General features: G+C 36.9%; 4 protein-coding genes across 4 annotated transcripts; 1 reads left to right on the forward strand and 3 right to left on the reverse strand.

Moving 5' to 3' along the window:
• Positions 1-2,571: 2,571 nt before the first annotated feature.
• CBG09541 lies at positions 2,572-3,349 on the reverse strand (the record flags this gene model as incomplete). The annotated part of the gene is made up of 5 exons (XM_002637001.1): positions 2,572-2,634; positions 2,708-2,801; positions 2,851-2,965; positions 3,013-3,216; positions 3,289-3,349. 5 exons carry the CDS (start codon positions 3,347-3,349, stop codon positions 2,572-2,574), a joined length of 537 nt encoding a protein of 178 aa, XP_002637047.1.
• A 7,291-nt stretch (positions 3,350-10,640) lies between these two features.
• CBG09540 lies at positions 10,641-13,933 on the forward strand (the record flags this gene model as incomplete). Its single annotated transcript, XM_002637000.1, is given in 10 exon segments — positions 10,641-10,803; positions 10,845-11,127; positions 11,176-11,268; positions 11,321-11,446; positions 11,493-11,633; positions 12,911-12,944; positions 12,947-13,095; positions 13,143-13,446; positions 13,493-13,658; positions 13,707-13,933. Coding segments are annotated over 10 exon segments (1,686 nt in total), but the record flags the coding sequence as incomplete, so codon positions are not given.
• A 253-nt stretch (positions 13,934-14,186) lies between these two features.
• On the reverse strand, positions 14,187-15,175 carry CBG09539 (the record flags this gene model as incomplete). Its single annotated transcript, XM_045237645.1, has 4 exons — positions 14,187-14,306; positions 14,373-14,561; positions 14,618-14,701; positions 15,125-15,175. 4 exons carry the CDS (start codon positions 15,173-15,175, stop codon positions 14,187-14,189), a joined length of 444 nt encoding a protein of 147 aa, XP_045094017.1.
• A 517-nt stretch (positions 15,176-15,692) lies between these two features.
• On the reverse strand, positions 15,693-18,610 carry Cbr-cul-5 (the record flags this gene model as incomplete). The annotated part of the gene is made up of 14 exons (XM_002636998.1): positions 15,693-15,744; positions 15,795-16,186; positions 16,234-16,398; positions 16,445-16,516; positions 16,564-16,728; positions 16,783-16,983; positions 17,031-17,327; positions 17,372-17,502; positions 17,548-17,755; positions 17,806-17,915; positions 17,964-18,171; positions 18,220-18,321; positions 18,370-18,504; positions 18,548-18,610. 14 exons carry the CDS (start codon positions 18,608-18,610, stop codon positions 15,693-15,695), a joined length of 2,301 nt encoding a protein of 766 aa, XP_002637044.1.
• Positions 18,611-21,281: the final 2,671 nt, after the last annotated feature.

Here is a 21,281-nt window from a genome sequence, read left to right on the forward strand (position 1 = left end):
TAGATTTTTTGAGAATCCTTTCACAAATTCTGAATTCTTGCCTCTTACCGAGAGCCCGTCGACTGTGTCATTCTGAAAAACATAGTGAAAATCAGTAGGAAAATCAGTGTTAGAATGCCTATTTTGAATTCTCCTAGCATCTTCTATAATTTTAGAACCCCCTAGAATCTTCGTCACTTTCTTAATTTATCTAAAGGAGAGAGAGAGGGGGGGGGGGAGAGAGAGAGGGAGAGAGAGAGAGAGAGAGAGAGAGAGAGGGAGAGAGGGAGAGGGAGAGAGAGAGAAAAAGAAATTTGATGGAAGTTTACGGTTCACGGTATGTCCAGAAAGAGTCAGATACTCCAACCTATGTGGGTGGGAATGAATCTCTAAAAACCAGAGTTGGAATAAAAGACTCTAACTTTTCAGCTTAGAAGGGGGATACTCGTAATCCAGAGCCTATGGGAATTCTAGATAAATTGAGAAAGTGTCGAAGATTCTAGGGGATTCTAAAATTATAGAAGATTCTAGGAGAATTCAAAATGCGCATTCTAATACTGATTTTTCCTACTGATTTTCACTATGTTTTTCTGAATGACACAGTCGACGGGCTCTCGGTAAGAGGCAAGAATTCAGAATTTGTGAAAGGATTTCTCAAAAAATCTACAAAAATCTAGATAAATTAAGAAAGTGACGGAGAATCCAGGAGGTTCCAAAAGATTCTAAACTCACAAAATTTTTTAATTTAGTGTTGTTTGAAAATACTCAAAGGAATCAGAAAAAAAATCTAGTTAGGATCTCAAGGATTCTAGAGAGCTTTGCATTGATATTGGGCCAAGTAGCGTACCTGTCAATCTCGACGCGGATTGCCAGCTCTGGAACGCTGTTCTTAGGTTCTTCTCAGGCGACGAAAAAAACGAAGGCTCAACGACTACGACCACTACGAGCTGACTGACGGTCGAACATCGGACTCCCTCCTCCATCGTCATCCAACACGGTGATATCATAACACGTGGCAGCCGAGCTGAATCATATTATGTGATGAGAATCTTAGGCGCCTATTTACCTGTCGGGGTCATGAAGATGGCTACAAGAGATGTCCTTTGAGAAGATGTCCTTGAGTGCATGAGCTTTTCCGATCTGAACCATGTTTTGAGAATGGATATATAGATAGAATTGGGATTACCATTCAAGCACTTGTCGACGCACATCAACACTGGAACAGCAGGACAATCTCCCATTAGGATAAGGAGTCAGGAGAGGATGTGATTGTTCTTGGGGAGATAGAAGTTGAGACTGGGTTTTCTCTGGATCTCTGGATCCACGAGACTTCTGAAAAAGGGGAGGAGGAGGTCTGTGGATCATTTACATGTCCATCCGCCTTCAATATCTCTAAATAATGGTCTAATGAGAGTTTTAAGACGACATCGTCGTTTTCTACTCCTCCCTTTCACTTTGTCAGATACCATATTAGACAGAAATATGTCAATGTTTTTTACTCTTGGCTGTCGTCGACGCCAATACTTGCACAAGTCTCTGAGCACATTATTCTGTGTTAAGACTTGTGGGAGACTTGTGCAAGACTTGTGGTAGGCTTGACCAAGTCTTGTATTCCGTATTTTCTGTTGTTATTGTAACGACGCGAAACTTGGCCAAGTCTCCCACAAGTGTAAGACAAGCCTACTACATAGAATAATGTGCTCAGAGACTTGTGGAAGTATTAGTGTCGACAGCCGAGTATATAGTCCATTCTTAAGTGCCGAAAAAGTTTTCCAAAAACTAAACTAAATTGTTTTTAAATTGAAATTATCAGAATTCTCAGAAAACTTCAGATGCTTCTAGATGTTGAAGTGATTCGAGAATCTACGGAATTTTATACACAAAACATGTAAAAAGTAAATTCTAAAACAGTTTTTAGTCTACATTTTTCAGTATCCCAGTTGGTTATTTCCCAATGAAAAAAAAACCGTAATCACTCTAACCGTCATTTTTTGACCAATTGATTTTCAATTATTTTATCAAGTTGTGGTGTTCATATCATTTGTTATTTTAACTCTTGTACCAAAAGACTATGCTATTTTTCATTCCAATTGTTATTCCACCCACCTCTCAATTTTGTTTTTTTTTTCATTCTTGCAAATAAGATTTGTCATTCTATTCTCATTTTTCCACAAAAGAAGAAGATCCCAATGAATAAAAAATTTTTATAGATCTCGTTTCCCCCGCAGTTCGTTTCTATTTTCTGCACAAAACAGTCAATGAATCGGAACTCGGATTAAAATTTGTGACACAATTAAATGCAGATCATAATATATATATGGAATACACGATGAGTAAAATTGGGTGAAGATCAAATAAGAGATGAGATCCAAGGTAAAGGTGAATAAAATATAAGTCAGTTATATTTAGGTAAAATGGCACAAAAACATCGAAATAAGAGAATGTCGAGTAAATGATGAGTACAGGGAATGAAAAAGAGTTATTTAATTAGAAGAGTATCATTTCGAAGAGTATCAAAAGATCGGTTGGCACGGTGGCTTCCGGTGAGCAGTTGGAGTAGGAACTATGGATTACTATATTGTAGAGAAATCATTATTTCCTCTTGTCAAAGTCTTTGAATTGACGGCGGAGACGGCATTCGCAGAGGATTGGAACCTGGAATCATAATAGTGAGATAGGTCAACAAAGTGGCAAACTAATTTTATGTGGTACAGGAAATTGAACTAACCCGAACAGTGGCTGCAAAGAATGCACCTCCCGATTTGACAACTCGAACGTTGGCTGGTCTGTGCTCGTAAACCGTAACGCACTCCGAGATGAACCTGAAATTAGAACATCGTTGAAATCCTTCTCAACTACTCTACAACTCACAAATCATGATCTACTCCGTGGCATGGTGGTCTGTTCTCTCCAAGGCATTCAACAAAGGTGGCTTCAAGGGAACTTTCCTCATCCTGTTGAATCTCCACACGGCTTCCGTTGGCAACTGAAACGTTTAATTTTTTAATTAAAATAGTATATCTTTCGACTCACTATGTCCATATTGTGGCCGATGGTTTTGTCGAATTCTGGTCTTGCAGACTTCTTCGGTGTGCTCCGCGAGTCCCACTAGAATCGACTTTCTCTTCCGAAGCAGAATAGGATCCGAGGGTGCGACGACCGGAATCTGCGGATCTTGCGACGCAGAAGCCGCCGCATTTGCCTCTTCTATTCTTTCGAATGGATCAACGACTACAACTAAAATGAGTGAAATGTGTGAAATTTGTTTCTAATAAATGGACCGGGTGAATACATATGTATTTGACTTACCGTAGGAACTGCAGTATGCAACAATTGTGAATACAACCATCAATTGGAAGAATGGAGACATCTGAGAAGATATTCTGTGTTTTATGAGATCTGATAATGCAGGTATTTGAAGAAAAGCGAAAAGATGAAGGCGGAGCGAACTAAAAGGGGAGGAGCCAAAGCAACCGAAGATGGAATTCAATGGATAAGCTGATATTTGTGATGGACTATGCTCCGAAAAAGTATATGGCAAGTCGAAAAAAAAGGAGATTGTAAGATTGAATTATCGGGTGGAGACGTAATAGAAAACCTATAAGTGGTGGTAATTGATTTTGGTTGTCTTGGACGTCAGAGAAGTGCTCCGATGTAGCAGAGTCTCCGATCCCGTCACACCTTCTTCTCTGATTAGTAAAGATCAATTTAGAGAACATTCGAACTTTTCACAATGGAGTTTGTAGTAGGTTGGGACATTTTGTGTCAACTATACTCCATAACAAAAATAGTGATATCAAGGTAAACAGAAATTAATTTCAGATTATCTCACATCGAGTGAGATCCTCTTATGACAATTGGTTCCGTGTCTAAAATTCTGGAATTAATGTTCAAAAAATCTTATGATTGGGCTGATCTTATTTTTTTTTCAGAAATGGAGATAGTCATGCATGAGTTACCGTTTCCTCTTTCCTTATTTGAAAAATGCATGTCGGCAAACAAATAGAAATAATGAGTTCAGTTTCAACATGGACTATCTGGGGCAAGAAATTGATGTTCAAATCTTAAAATTCTCAGAAAAAGCCTAATTTTATCCCCATGAAACTTTGAGATTCAAGCAATGACGACACTTGTTTTGATGTGTACTGTGGGATTTTGAATCAGACAAGGACATGTAAAAAATCTTATTTGTTTGAAAAGTCGAAAATCGAACAACGAAAATATTGTTTTTTTTTCGAATTCGAAGTGATCTCTCTAAAAACACTAAACCTGAGCAATCCTGACTGTAAAAATGAGATCATTTGGATAATGATGAAGTAATACACAAACTGATTTGAACGAGGAACCAAAAATAGGAAGCTTATTTTGTCATCAAACCCAAAAAAAATGACCGAATTACCAGGCTGGTATGAGCTAAATGATTACTTGAAACCACAACTGAACTCTCCGGATAAAACAAATAATGCATGTTTTGGTTCATCTACTAATGAAAAATGTCTATGTGCAATTACGCAATAAAGCTTGAGCTGAAAATTAGCGATGCACAATTCCAGATCTTTTCCCACGGAACTTCGTCAAAAACGGATTTGGATCCTGGCCTAGAAGACATAATTTTCGAGTAAATGGGGAATTATTTATTTGGGTACTGAGGGGGGAATTCGTCCAAAATACTCTGAAACTTGGTCAAGATCTAGCTCATTTTTTACATATCGAAAAGGGGTGGTCCCTTCCTAATAAACGTTGTGTTTCCTTGCAAATGACGGTTACTAATAAAATTTCAATTGATTTTTTTCGTTAGATGAAATTCCGGAAATTAGGTTGGAAATGATTGTCAAGAAAGGCGGAGAAATTACGTTGTGTTACGGATACTTGAAAAAGTGTTAGATCAAGAAACAAAAAAATGCCAAAAAACGATGTGAAGAGATCTGTTGTTGCTGTTTTGTCGGATTTGAATCCTGTGAGAGCATGTAATCCGGCCGGACTCGTAATTACATACTGACACATCTTATGAGTTTTGAAAAAAGAAAGAGCTACACAGAGAACATTCGTTATGGATCAGATCACAATTGGTCTTTCGAATCGTTTAGCTCATAGTAAAAACATTTAAAACACGTCATTTTGATCAGAAATTCACACAAAAGCGTTGAAAATTGATGTCAGAGCGAAGGAGGAAAGTGAGAAGCCCTTCCTTGATGATCAATTGAAACAACATTTCAATTGTTTTCTTTCCCCTGATGAGTAAGAAGTTCCAGATCAAATATCATGATAGACTACGATTTGATTGTGATCCTATTAGCTATACGAAATATAGTATAGATCTTACAAAATCGAGATTAGCATTTTATTAAATTCAAATCGGATCAGACTGGTAACTGTTGATCTGGATGAGACCTGACTGATAAGTTGTGATGTTTCGTTTTCTAGATCATATGAGAAAAAAGAGAAGGGAATCAAAAATAAGATCTGGTTGATAAGCCAAACGTATCGCACATCTTGGGCTATCTGTGCTCTAGGTTTTCACCTTTTTATACTAATCACATTTGTGTGGTAAACGAAATTCAGAAGAAAACAAGAACATGCTCAGTTATCAAGAACATTGAAAAAAAACTTTTTTCGTTTTGAAAAGAGTTTTTCAAATTTTGTTTTCTTGGTATGACATTTTAGGAACATACACCCACACTTTAACCTACGCGTTCTAAAAATTTTGAATGAAAACAGAAAGGTGCATAAAGATAATCGCCAACTGACATAACTCTTCCTGATGGTCGGATCATAACATGGTTTTCCCTTATAAACGAAATGAGGGGCGGTCTTCGTAAAAAGATGACACAGTTGCAAAATGGATGCGACCATTGAATACGAATCGACGCTTTACTGACGTCGTAGGAGCCCTTTATTAGGGATTCCAGTCACGGTCTGACCGCGCGTTATTTTCAGAACAGTCTCCATCTGAATAGTTGTAGAAAAAGATACTTGGAGAGTGGAAATGAGCACTGACGCAGTGTTTGGAAAACAATACAGAAATTGTCGTCGCTGCGATTCGTTAGCTTTTTGAACCGGGGAAAGTTGTTTTTGTTTTGGGATTAAAAAAACAAAATTTCCAATTTGGAGTTCGAAAAATTTGATACTTTGAACGAGGCTAGGGTAGTTCTGGGAACATGCTTCACTATTGTCAGAAGGTTTAGATCATTTATTTTTCAAATAAGGTACAGGGTCAGTCATTCTACAAATTCTTCATTTTACACCCACATTGAAGTTTCGTGCTAGTCCACAGGTAAAATGCGAACGGATCCGTTTCGGTGTCCACTAGGTTTTCTATCCGTAACGGGTCCGTTACGGGCAGTTTCGCGAATCTGAGTTCGCGAACGGATCCGTTTTTTCAACATTCGCAATCGGACAGGATACGGAGTTCGCGAACGGACCGGATACGGATGCAGAAAAGCAGAAAAAATAAACAAGATGTTAGTCTGGTACAAAAAATGGAGTTGTGGAAGAGAAAACCCAGTAGCCGTGGCCAGAGGTCTTAAAACGACAACTACAGTAACCTAAAAATATCTTAGTTGCCAACCTAATACATCTCCGATTTTTAGTACCGGAATAATGCTTGTTCCAGCAATGACCTAGATAACGAATTTAGAAATCTTTTTAGAGGCCTTCGACTCTATGACTTGATCCAGCTTGGAGGAATAATTTGGTTTTTGAACAACATAATTATTCATTTTTATTGTACTGCGGTAGTGGCTGATAACTTTCGACCACTCTAATAAACTAAAAAACTAAATATGTAGAATCTTGGAAATTTTTGATTTGCAAGATATGCAGGAGGCTGAACATCTGAGCTGGTCAAAATAGACTACATGAAATTTGCAGATTCAAAGTTTTCACAGTTAAAAAATTTGCGGATCAAACATTTTCAGCTGTCTGGGGGTTAACTCGGTGTCCGGCAGGTTATTTTTGCACTCGTTTGTTGAAACTTAAGAATTCCAATTATTCGTTAGAAAATGATGTGATCATAATAATAATGATGTGTATACTACGGTATTGTCGTGAAACCAGTAATCGAAGGGTCTTCGCGCTGTCAAGTTCGAGTTTAATTATCTCTGTTCTGATATTATGATGAACAATTTATATGTTAACAACTTTTTTGTATTATGTACATGAACAGAGAAAAATTGACATAAAGTTAATTACGGTAATCAATGATTTATCTTTCTTTTAGTTCTGACCTAATTAACGGTAGCTCAAAAGTTCAATAGATTCTAACAATGTCACCTCGATCTGTTACGTATGTGTATTGACTCCTTAATCTTAAATCCATTATTTAACCTAATATTCGATGTGTTGTTTTATAATTTGTAATTAATTTTTGCATGCTTTCAGAAAATGTAAACTCTATAAAAATCAACATCAGAGTGCAAAAAAACAGCAAAAAAACGTAGTGAATGTACCTTACTGATTGAGTTACGGAAGAGAATTTGAGTTTTGCGTCAGGCAGGTGCACGCCAGTGACGAGGCACAGAAATATGGAAGATGAGAGGAATTGCGTGGAATTTGATCTGTTTTTGGTTGAAAATCGAAGATAATTTTCAGAGAGTGGTGGTCCTTTTTGAAATTGGATAAAGATGAATCAGAAAAAAAAACATGGGACTCAATGTCTTCCTTTTTTGAATTTATGCAAAACAATAAACTAAATTAAAGTTGCGTTGTACAATTTGAAGGAATAATAAGGAAGAGTAAAATGTCATCAAAGTCTTTGAAACAAAAGCCAGAGCTGGAGAAAAAGAAGAAGAAGAAGTCAGTCAAGGAAAGAATATAAACTACAAATGAGATATTAGAATAGGTCAGTGACCTTTTTGAAAAAAAAAAATATGAAGTGACTTGTTGAGTGATGTTGTCTTCTTCTTTTATAGCAAAACAGTTTGCAATTCTGAATTTAATTTGACATAGATTCAGAGAAGGGGAGGAAGTAGACAGAAAACAAGTGACAGAGGCAACTTTTTCTTCTTATGATTATGTTTGATTTGGTTATGTCTGGGAATTTCATTGTTTTTCAAAGAATTCCCAGTTATGATTTCTCCTGGGTGCGAAGTAAAGCAAAAGAATCGTGCAAAATCAAAAAAGAAAGTGGGAGTTCATTCAAAGTATTCACAATTTTCCAAGATATTGACTCAGAATCCAGACAGTGGTGGCATGAGCTTCCAGGAATCAGAAGTGTTCCTGTCATACGTTTTTGAATAGTCAGCATGTTTCGGTTCCAGAAAAAAGAAATTACGATCGAAAAATCTGAAAGAATTTATATAGATTTCACATAGTTATATAGGCTCAAAATAAGCAGAAATTCGATACACTACAAAAATAGTAAATTAATCGAACTTGTGTTTTTCTTCGAAAATCTGAAAATTAAAGAATAACATCAAGACGAAAATAGAAGTATCCACTTTCATCGTTCGGCCCGTTCACAGGAAAATGAATTTGGAACCTGTCTGATTCAAAATCTGGAAATGTCAATAACAAAGTTGCAATTATTATCATCAACTATGTTTGAATTCGATAGATTGCTTCCTTTATCAATTCCATAAACCAAAAGTAGCCGGGAAGAGTAGTGAACTTCTGAACTCGAAAACTTTGCAAATAAGAGTCAGAGGATCTATCGGGGAGAACCACTAAACTTCATACTTGTCACTGACCGGGTCGGGCCAGGCCGAACTGAAAAATTCTCCGGCCCGATCCTGTCGTAACGGGTCAGATTCTGAAAGTTCAAACTTCAGAAGCTTTTATGAAATTTTCGATTTTTTTTAAGGGCGCAACATCTCACTGTCAGGAAACGTTCTATGAGGTGGAAATCAATACATTTTTTTCAAGGATTTTCAAAAAATCGCTACCCGGACGGGAAGAAAATTTTCAACTCAGCCTCAACCCGGCCCGGAATTTAACAAGTATGCATTATTCAAATGTTAAGAACATAGCTGCTGAATCAGAAAACATTACTAGCCGGTTTGAATGAGGTCAACTGAGATCATTTTTTCTGGAGATACTGTATTCCAAAGACTTGTTGGTGCTCCTGGGAATGGACCCAAAAGGTGTTCGAAATCTATCGATTCATGTTATTGACTTTTTAATAAAAACACAAAATTTTCCCTTTCGCAGTTTTTCAATATAGTCTCTATTCAGGAATCTTTGAAAATTTCAAAAATTTTGTGATTGTTTTTAATATAATACATTCCCATCTGATGTAATTTGTAATCAATCATGCCATAAATTGTGTATTCCAAATTGGTTCCTGATAATTTTTCTCTTTGGCCCAGTACCCTCTTATCACTCTTCTTGTTCCCATTCGCTCACTTTCCTCCAACGTGGTATCATCAGTTCAATGACCTTCGGAGAAACTTTTTCGATTCCTTGGAAACTGTAAATGTATCTGTGTCTCCACACTTTTAACGGTATTTTCAGTAGCTCGTTTGATGACATTTTGTGATAAGAAAGTCGTTAATAAGAGCATGGTTTACAAGATACTTATCACCTTCTTTTTTCTTCTTCTTCTTTCTCTTCTCCTTCTTTTTTTGCATTCAATTGTGTCATAGTAGACACATTGCTATTGTTTTTGTTTATACAAAATCGTGTGATTGAATGAAATGTTTATAGCATCGTTCCATTCAATTCCCTCAATATCATTCCATCATTCGTAGAAATTTCCAGAATGTGGGCAAACTTGCGAATTTACCTGCTTTTATTGGCTCTTCCAAGTGCGAATTTCGCGTGTCAAGTCCTCCATTTGGCTGATTTCCATTTGGATATTGAGTACTCTATAAATGGAGACAATACAAAAATGTGCCATGACGATGGAACAAAGAGAAATCAGACACTAGGACCATTCGGAGATTACATGTGTGATGCTCCAAAAGTAGGTCGTTTAACTAATACATAGATCAGCTAACATTTAGCCTCTGATCCAACACGCAATAGATGAATCAGCTCGACTGTTCCCAAATCCTGATCTAATCATTTGGACTGGAGATAATGTAGCTCACATCGAAGGATATGGATGGGAAGGTTGACCTACAGGATTTTAATGTTAATAATACTTTTTTTTCAGTTGTGCTCGATGCGGTCAATCAAACCACCTCGCTTCTATTCTCCAGGTACATCAATTTTCACTTTCTCCGTATTTTTCTTCTGTTTCACTTAAAGCGATTTGCCACTATAATCCCCTCTTATCAAATGTGCTTCTTGGTTCTTTACGTAATAGTAGGGAGGGAAAAAAAATACTTGTGACACACAAAAAAAACGAAACAGGAACCAGAAGTTGATGATAAAATTCGTGATTGAAAGAAATTTCGAAATATTTCAGATTCCCCAATCAAATCATCTTACCCACATTTGGAAATCACGATTACTGTCCTTCTAATGGATTCGAATCGGAATCAAGCCTCTACACAAAAACCTGGGAGCTATGGAAAGGAAAATTGGGTGATGAGAATAAGGTTTGAAAATGGATGAAAAGGGAAATTACTGAACTGTCAAACTAATTTCAGGCAACGTTCTTGAAAGGTGGATACTACAAATACCGTCTTCCAAATGCAACAGCCGTCGTGCTAAACACAAACCTTTATTATAGGTTCGTTCTGAAAATTGCTATGTTTTGAACCAAAGTCACTTTTATCTTCAGCGCAAACAAAGCATACGTCAATTTCACAAACAAAATAGATCCAGCTGATCAGTTTGCATTCTTGGAGACGGAATTGGCGAACGCAGAAAAGTGTCCAAATAGAGTTTCAGAGAACTGTACTTCTCTTGTTCATATTATCGCTCATATTGCACCTGGAGGTTTCCTCCTATTTGTTCCTATTCTAATTTTAACATTTCAGCATTCGAGAAAACTCCGAATATCACATGGTTCCGTGACGAATACAATGAAAAATTCCTGAATTTGACAGTACGATATGCCAATTCAATTGGATGGATGATCTTTGGACATCATCACACAGATACATTCCATTTGATTAAGGATGAAAAAGAAAACGTTGTTCAATTGGCACTGATGTCTCCAGCTGTAACTCCCTGGTTCTCTACACTTCCAGGAGCTGGAGCCAATAATCCAACATTCCGGGTTTATGAAACAGATCTCTACAGTAAAATTGAAGATATCAAGTGAGAGAGGGTTTTGAAAATTCAAAAGGGTCGAAATATTATTTTCAGAACTTATTACATAAATCTCGATGAGCTTAATAAAAATGCGTCGACGCCATTCGTTTTCGAATATTCGTTTAAAGATGCCTATGGAATTACAGGGTTGGGTTCCATTTAATGTTATTATTTTTAAAATATATATTTTTGTTTTCAGAGATATCACACCGAATGCTGTTTCCGATGTTCTTGAAAAAATGAAAACCAACGACAGTTTGTTCATGACTTATATCAATTACAACACTGCTTTCTGGAATCCAGTGATGCCAGTGGATGAATATAAGTAAGTGGACATTGTATAGTTTGAGAAAGATAAAATTCTATTTCAGAGGAGCCCAATTGTGTTCTATGGAGTACGCCGACTATCCTCGATACCAAACATGTCTCTCAAAATACGAAAAATCTGCACATAATGATCTGAAACTTCCCATCTTCTCTTTACTTGCAATCTTCTATTCCGAATTTTTATTGTAATTTCATTGGACCCCTGCGTTCTAATATCCCTGTTTCAAAACGGGTTCGTCCTCTTCTCTTACTAAAAAACAAACTCTGAAAACCTTACAAGGGAAGGTTTTTCACAACGGTTGAGAATTTGCTCAAAATTTGTACAAAGGTACTTTCGAACATGCTGAATAAGAATTCGAAAAAATTTTTAGCCCGTTCTCAGAAAAAAGAAATATGGCCTCTGAAAGTGCTTTCAGTACTAAATTTTGACCAAAAACATGCATTTTTCGAGGCTAAAAATTAGTTTTACAGGGTTTTTTTGAGTGCGAAATTAATTTTTGAACATTTTTCTATTTTTTAAAACAGTTTTTGAAAAATATTTTTTTTGAAAACTTTTGAAAAAAATCACCATGGGGTCCCCCGCACTTCGAAAGTGATTTTTTGAAAATTATTTGAAAAGTTCGAAAAAATGTTCCAATTATTCAGAAACGATAAAAATAGCATCCTGACAAAATTTGACAGCCCAATGTTGTCGTTGGGCTCAAAAAATCCCCAAAGTATGATTGTTGTTAGAACTTTGACTCTCCCTAACTTGAAATTAACTGAAACCTATAGATATAGACTCAAATCTTATAAGTAATCAACTTAATAGTATCCCATCTCGAAAAGAGCAAAATTGATCAGTTTTCAGAGACCGAAGCTTTCGTTTTTAACGATAGGATGATGTAATGCCCGGTTAAAAAGACCATTATCTAACTTTTGATCAAACTCTCATAAAATCGTTTTTTTTTTTACTTTGAAAGCCTTTTGAATTCATCAAAAAGTGTCATATAGTGCTTAGGGGGGCAAACTAGAAATCAAAAATTAGTTTCAAAAAAAGCAAAAAAAGTTTTACCCCAGTGGGGTTCGAACCACCATAGTCACTCCTAATGAGCCACCTCTTACCACAACACCACACAACCGACATTTTCTTCTCACGCGGGTTTGGTAGAGCAGGGAGGGGGAAGCCGAGATCGGCTGCGTGGAGAAATCTGGGAAAATTTTCAGACAAAGTTTTTCAGCCTACGAGTGAGAACGGGCTAAAAATTTTTTCGTCATCGTATAGAGATGTCTTAAACTATAAGTATACAAATTTTGGGCAAATTCTCAACCGTTGTCTGAAAAACCTTCCCTTGTTAGCACCAGTTTACTACTAACTTATGTCTTCACGAACAAAAATAATGAACTTTTCACAATTTCATTTCTCGATTCATTACGATGGCAATCTGCCGCAACAACTCATATCAAATCACCTCCTACTCAGGTTCCAATGCTTCCAGAAAAAAACCCGATTTAAAAATTTCCAGAAATTCCCACTAGTAAAAACTCATGTAAATCTCAACCTCAACTTCATAAAAAGAAGAAGAAACATGCTCAAAGAGCAGTCATCATAAACTTTTCACAGGGAGAAAAAGTCACTGAAGAAGATGTGAAGATTGAATTAGCACCGTTGGTTTTTTTAATCCCTTCTAATTCATTTTTTTTGTTTTTTGCAGATTCGGACCTGTTCATTCGGTTCATATGTGCACTTTGGATGCCTGTCAGGCTTTTGTGACTTTTCGAAATTCTCCGGAAATGTCAGCACGGAAAATAGTTTCGAAACTTTTCAAATTGACAACTGGAGTACTGTTCGTAGGAGATTTCGTATGGACGATTTGTAAGCCAGAAGAATGGAAGAAATGTATGGAAACCCCATTGGATGATTTGGATGGAGTTGAGAATGTGAGCTCGGCTGGACAAGGAATTACGGTTGATGAGTTGACTGATATCTTCACGAATTTCATGCAACATAATTCTTCAGTAAGGATGTCTGGTTAGAACGTTAAAGTTTTGAATCCATTTTCAGATGTCTCCAGTGTCCGTCTTCTCCAATTCAGCTCAATCATTCTCTTCGTTTTCGTCTCTTTCTCTTGCAAAATCATACGGTTCATCATCTTCTTCACACGCCGGTAGTTGTGATTCCTCCGCGACAATCACCCCATTCTCTTTCTACCCCGCTCAAAAATCTTCTGGTTTGTCTTTATAGCTCATTCTCAAGTCAATCATCTAAATTTTTAAAGGTTTCATCAATCTGCCGCCTCCTTATCACATTCTTCCGGATACCGCCTTCTTTCGTCGCACCAAAATCGTTCCACCTCCGCCAATCAAACCGGTTTCATTGACTCAAAACATCATGGATTGCTATATCAGCAGTATCCGAAAAGGCGATTCTGAATTGAACAGAAGCCGTCAAACGTCGATCGGTTCGAAAATGGAATTGGAGTGCAATTGGTGCAATTCGTTGTAATCTTCTCTTCTCTTTTATAATGTTTCGTTTTTCTAAATTTTGAAGACAAGTTCGATAAATATTTTAGAAGTTTATTCACATGTTTTTATACAGGTCAATGAAATATTTCGTTTCTCTGTCAGACAGAAGAAGGATTCGCATTGACATAAACATTCAGTGCGTTCTGGAATTTGGTTAAACACTTCAAAAATGCTTCCATGATTTCAGAATTGTGTTCCCGGATGACTGAAAAGTAGAATTTTAATAAGTACCGTTACAAATATTCACATTTCTCAAAGTTTTGAACTTCTGGAATTTCCAACAGGTTTACTGAGTTTTGCGTCTGTCGTGCGAAACGAGACTGGAGAATGGGAAACTCGTCATTCTCAAAAGCCTGAAACTAGAATGTTCTGGAAATTCACTACAGTAATCCTCTCACATCTAGAACCATCAATGCCACCTCATCTGGTCTCCTTGCTCCTTTAGCCGGAGCTCTCATCTTTTTGTTATCCAAAAGTGGAGCACACATCTGAAAGTTCTCGCAAATCTTTTGGGATGGAGTCCAATTCAGATAGATTCCAGCGACTTCGACAGCTCCGTTGCAGACCAAGTCATTCTTCAAAATTGTGTTGCATGTCTTCTTTTCTGCCTGAAAAAAACGGAGTTGTAAAAATTTTATGTTTTTTCTTCGATATGGCATTTTACTTCTTTGACAATTGGTGATTTGTTCGTGTCTTTTACAGCATCTGCTACCAAAATACAAGGCTGACAGAGTTGGTGAATTGGATTCTGAAAGAATAAAAGAATGGATTTTTATTCGAACTTTGAAAATATTGAAGAAACTAAAATTCGTCAAATTTCAGGCAGTCTGAAACTTGATTTCGCTATTATCTTGGTACAAAGACATCAAAGCTGTGGAAGAGGAACGCCGGTGTCTGTGGCAGAACGTACGACAACTACAGTAATCTAAAAATATTATTATTTTCAGGTTTACTTTCTCAATTTTTACTGCTTCCTGTCGGGTTTTCTGTTGTTTTCCTCCAGAAAAGGCACAAAATAAAAGTTTTGGGCATTGAAAAATTGACTGAAAACGCACAAAAATCGACATAATGAATCCGGAAAAAAAACTATTTTCATGTTACTGTAGTTGTCGTTGGCCATCGGTGTTTCTCTTCCACAGTTCCGATTTTTTGTACCAGCACAATATCTTACCAAGTCCATCGAAATTTGTGGTAATTGTGCCCACTCCGCCTCAGCAGCCATCACGGTTAACAACATAATAATTAGAGAAGCTTTCATTTTTTTGTTCTACGCTACTCAGAATTCTCCTTTTTATAGTGCTAGTTCTTCCAGTCTTTGCTCTATCTCTGAATCAACATATTTTTAACTTGTCTCCTACTTGTTTTTACCATGTCTACAGAAGACGATTTAGATGACATCTGAACAAATATCACGTTTTTATAATGACGTCGAGCAAAAAGAAACGAGTACTGTCGCAATATATGACGACAGTAGGTAAAGTTGAAGACAAAATACATGGAAGGAAAATTGGATGGGAAATATGCTGCAAAATATCAAATTATCCGGGAGAAACCCATAATAGCGGGAAAAAGTGGGGGAGACGAAATGACAATAGAATACAAAAACATTGGGATGAAATGTATATAATACAATGGCGATTTTGAAATTTAATGCAATTTTTCTAGATCAGAAGGTGATTCTATTTTACATGAGATACTCTAAATTTGCTTTTTAATATATTTATTGTGGGTGCAATAAATTAGGCGAGGTAGACAAAAGTGTTGATGTCATCAGGACGGCGTTCCATGAACCTGAATTCAAATTTCAAATAAATGAAAGAACTTTTGATTTTATTTATCACCTGTTTTCAATGAGCCAATCAATTTGCTCTTTGATAATTCTGCGGTTCGGAATGAACAATGGTTTCAGAATCTCCACTAACTCCATCGTCATTTGAGCCAATGTGATGGTCTTTCTTGTCTTGAGAATCTTCACAATTCCTTCTTGCACACGATATTCTCTCAACGCAACGATGCTTTCGTGCTCTTTCTCGGCGTTCGCTTCTAAGGATAACTGTAGTCGTCCGATGAGGTTCACTTTTCCACGTTGCTGAGATTTTCCATTTTTGACCAAGTGGAAGTTGTGATTTATGGAGAATTTGGTGGAATCAGTGAAGTCTCGAGCGGTAATGTTTTGGGATGCGACATCGCAGAGAAGAATTTGAGAACGCATTTTTGGGTACGAGACCAGAGACTGAAAAGACAACTATTAAAGAGTGATTTGAAAATATGTTCATTCACCAGAAGAGTGCGATTAAGTTCAGCATCAGGCAATTCTGTTGCCAATCGGAGAGTTTCCAGTGAAATTTTCTCATGAGCTCTCTCATTGAAACAGAAAAGAACAGCCATTTGGAATGTAGTAATTTCCAGATCGAAGCGACCGCCGCTTGCAGTGCCGAAAACCATCTGAAAAGTGTTTTTATATAAATAATTCAAGTGGTTGTATTCATACAGTTCCACTACTCCAATGATGCATCCAGTTAAGCTTTCTACCATTGTGATGCTTTTTGTAGAACGCTTCCATCTGAAAAACGTAATCAATGATTAATCAGAAGACATAGAATAAAATACCTCTGGAACGAAATCTTCAAGTTCTCTTGGTAGAGAGAATCTTATTCTCTCTGAGCCTCCACGGCCCCACGCTCCTCCATTGAGCACCTTGAGATTGATGGAGTCTGCGATCGATTTGTTGTTGTTAGTGCCAGTCAGAACCTTCTTGAATAATGTGTTCATGTCCTGAAAATATGCTATGTCATTGTTAATGTAAATAAAAGCTGTTGTTTTTCGAACCTTATTCAGTTCAATATCCTGAAGCATTCTAGATAGCTTGTTCACAGCATCAGATGGCATTCCACATTCTCTCAATTTGGTGACCATCATTTCTTCTTTTTCCTGGTCAGCACTCATTTCGAGAATCAAACGACGTGAAAGATGGGCGCGGTGGAATCTCATGAAGACGTCTTTATTCTCCACATATTTCAAAACGAGGAGCTGAAATTATGGAATTCATTTTTTTTAAAGAAATCAAACTAGCATACCACTTGACCCAGTTTCTCGTCAATCTCCTCTGATGTCAGTTTCTTACTCAACTGCGTTTTTCTCAAAAGAAGATCACAATAATTTGCAAGCAACTCTGCGCATTTCGACTCTACTGACAACATGCGACTTTTCTTGTTCATCATTTCGGTTTTGAATATTGAGGAATCGTTGACAACTGCACGGAATGCTTTGTCACGAGCAGTCAGAAGACGTGCATCATCACAGAATCCTTCTCGAACCAATGCTGAGAACTTGTCGAACATGATAAGAAGTTGTTGAACGTATTTCTCTGGGTCCTACGATTCGGAATTAAAAAAAACGAAACATTGAAAAGGAATACCGTTGCAAGACTTTCAGCATTGTTTCTCATGTCATTGAGTCCTTCAGTACGAATGTGCTGATCTATACACTTAAGAACAGTTTCAATACCACTTCTTGTACGTCTTATCAGGCGGTACAGACGTTGAAGACCTGAAAATCGAATATAAAAGCTGATTTATTAGCGAACAAACTTACGGTCAACATCTCTATGAGCAATCAGTTTTGCACATTCTGCCAAAATGATGTCTTCAAAGTTTTCTACCAATGCAATTACAACCGACTCCATATGTTGAGATGCAGTTGGTGAGCCCATTTCCAGATACTTCTGCGCTCGTTGCTGTTCTTCGTCTAGCTTTTTGTCTGCATAAACCATATATTCGAGTACACCGAGTTCATTGAGAAGCTGAAATAATTGAATAACGCTTTGTCTTGTCAAAGAGAAAGAACCCATACTTTTCCACAAATCTTCTTGTAATATATTGATGTTTGTTCAACAAACTGCTTCTCAAACGATTTTTGGTAGATAGTCAGAGACGGCTCTGGGAACTTTTCGTTCAGGGTAACTGAAATCAAAAAAAACTTTTTTTTGGAGTTTCCAGCATAATTCTAACCGAAGCTTTCACGAATTCCGATCACATTCTCCGAATTAATAATGTTTCCATCTCGTTCTTCTTTGATCAGTCGAAGAGCTTCCGCAAGCAGTTGATCACATATTTTTGTGAATATGATATCGTTCCATTTTTCGAGCATCACTGCTCGGATAGTGTCTTGACCTTGTTCGGGCACATTGGCTCGCGGTTTGGAGCTATCATCCAGCTTCTGAAGAATTTCTAAGTTAGTGCAAACCAAAGTCGTGGTGGGGCTTACTTTGAAAGGAAGTGGCAAAATACTAGATTGTCGGTAGAATCGATTCCATTCACTTATGTACGCATTGAGAAGACTCTCGCCTGATTGCAATGTTTTGATTCTCTGTAAACGATAGATTCAATGTCAGGAGATTCTGCATGAATAGCTTACTTCACTTGCTTCAAGAACATAGGCGTTTATATCTCGAGTTAAAATGTCTCGTATTTTTTTCGGGCCTTCATCAACCCATGATGTGATTTTGTAGACATAGAAGAAGAGATCTTGCCATTCCGCTGGAGTTACCGTCTGAAAATACAGTAAATCTTTTTTTTTGAGAATATCACACTACTTTTTGATGAAGAAGGGCGTTCACAATTGGTTCCGCTTTTACCCACTCATCGTCGAACAGCATTGTCGACGATGTTTTGCTTCTGTAAGTGAAAAAAAAAAATGTTTCCTGTTTTGAACACAGCCATCGGAGACTAGAACATGAAGAAGACGTTATCATGTTTTTAACGAAGAATCAGAAAAAAACTTTAATCGATTAATAGATTCCAAATTTTGATTTTCTTTTTCGTCTGAAACAATTGTAAAAATCGTTGCAGAAATCGCTGCAACAACAGTAAGAACATCCTCGCAAGGGACAAGGTAATGTATCGCTTATGTCCCTTTAAATGACTATTGTCTATTCAAAATAATCGCGCGAGTGAACGAGTGAAAACGTCTGCGTCTCTACAGCGCCTCTACAGGTTTGGAGACTCTCTACACGTTTTTTACTCGTTCATCGATTATTTTGAATAGACAATACTGTACTTTTCGAATTCGAATTTATTTTCAGAAAAATGTGCAAATTTTCGAATAAAAAAGAACACTTTAATCGAATTTGATATCAAGCCACCAACATAAATAAAGCTAACAAAACAGTAATTATGAAATGTGCTCAAAATCAATTTTTCGGTAAGAAAGTCCAATCTAATTTAAGTGAAAATAAAAGGTACTGCGAGGAGTGAAAGTGAGGCGAAACTGGATTCTACTGAAAAAAGAGAAAGAGCGAAAAATCGGAAGAGAGACGAAGAGGCATGACAAGAACCGGTTGTTGTTAGACGGAGTGTAAACGCGCCCCATAGAAACACGAGGGCTGAGCCTGAATGAGGCATAAATATATGTGCTAGAGGAAGAGCAGATATGATATAACATATAATACATGGAGCATATTGAATAGGATTAAGGTGGAAAGGAAAATGGGATTAAAATATCAATTGCAACTCAACCCACACCACCTTTTCAGATATCTTTTTTCAGATATCCGTTTCAGATATGTTATCATTTTGGATATCTGTATGAGAGCAGCTTATTCTACTAGGGATTTTATATATGGATAGTTGTTAATTCATATCATCTTGAAGTGACGAGGTTTTTCCTCTTTTCACTGGACTTGCAATATTTCTCCCTCTCTTTCACTTCGATGACGTCAGATCTTGAGCACGCTCGACCTCGTCCTTCAAAAATATTTCAGTTCGAATTTCCTTCCGCAGCTGAATGTGGTCGTTGTTGTGCTCTTGTACTCATTCTCGCTCTTTTTTGTCCTGTTATTCAAGCATGACAAGGATTGTATTCTACTAAAAATCATGTTAAATTTTTGATAATGTTAATTGTGGGCAGGAGTACTGTAATGTATCGTTTATAAATTTTAGTATCGGGTTCAATGGAATTTCGACTTTGAAGTTTTATTGTTCGGGTTGAGAAAAACATTGAAAGGACAATTAAATGGATGTTCCATCCAATAGGGAATCTTTCAAATTATTATTCTGATTTAAAAAATTCGGACCTGTTGAAGAGAAACGCTGAACGAGACCGAAGGTCACAGCGACAGCTACCGTAACCTAAAACATTTTTATTGTCGGGATTTATTTTCTCTTTTTTCACTGTTTTTCGGTTACGGTAGTTGTCGCTGCAGGACTTTCTTTCTGTCATGGTCCCCAGTGTCTCTCTTCCATAACTCCGGTTTTTTTTTCTACCGGGATTCTTTGTTCCAGTGGATTTTCTTGTAAATAACCTAATTTGCCGAAATTATCTAATCTCCGACTTTCTATCGAACTCGTTTATGACACAGATTGAAGAATACGCTTAAACAAATCCCATTTTATACACGGCCACAACCTCTTCTGATCACCTAACCTTTTTACCGTCAGATCGAATTAAAGAAATAATAAGCTCTTTATGATAAGACTATTGAAATCAGTTCTTTAGAAGAACTGCAGTGGGATTTCTTTTCATAGACCATGTACTTTTGTTTTCGATTCTATTCCGATTGTATCACTTTGTCATTTCTAATTATTTCGTATTGTACAATTTGAATACTGAGAACATACTCTTAAAATCAGAACACTTTATTCGGTGACTCAATATCCATAGAAACGATGATGCAATTAGTTGCTTTGATAACAGCTGATAATCGTAAAAAACTCTATTTTTTTACATTTATTAGTTTTTGGTCGATGCACATATACGATTATACTAGTGTCCACGGGGATTCTCTTCGTGTTTGGTTTCAAATAAAATGCAAGAAACTAATAATGAAAGCTCTTCTCTCTGTTTGTTTTTCCATTTTCTATCCGTTCTCTGTAATAGACTAATATCTCCATCATTACCCAGATCTCCTCCTCTCACGTCATATTTTTAGGTTCGGTTCTGTTCGATTTCTACTTATCATTGTACTCCATATCTGATGCAGACTTCCTCTTTTCAATTCATTTTTCACATTCATCTTGAGTTGCTCTATTTTCTAGAACATTTTTCATCTAGAAAATCAATCCGGATATCACTAATCTAAAAAACTTCGCAAGGATTCCTAGAGCCAGAATATTTAATCCCAAGAATTTTTTATCTTTTCAAAGCCTACTCCAAACACTTGAGACCTATTCCAATAGTCTTCAGCTTCCGTGTATGAAAACTAATGTCTTCTGCTTGAAATTTGAATTCTCGAATTCAAACATGTCGTGAGTCAGTAATCACTGATTACTAATCAGTAATATTGTTTTTCTCTTTCTCGTCTCCTATGTCTGGTCATGGAAACCATTCTT

This window comes from Caenorhabditis briggsae (genome assembly GCF_000004555.2).
Source record: "Caenorhabditis briggsae complete genome, chrV, whole genome shotgun sequence".
Classification (NCBI taxonomy): domain Eukaryota; kingdom Metazoa; phylum Nematoda; class Chromadorea; order Rhabditida; family Rhabditidae; genus Caenorhabditis; species Caenorhabditis briggsae.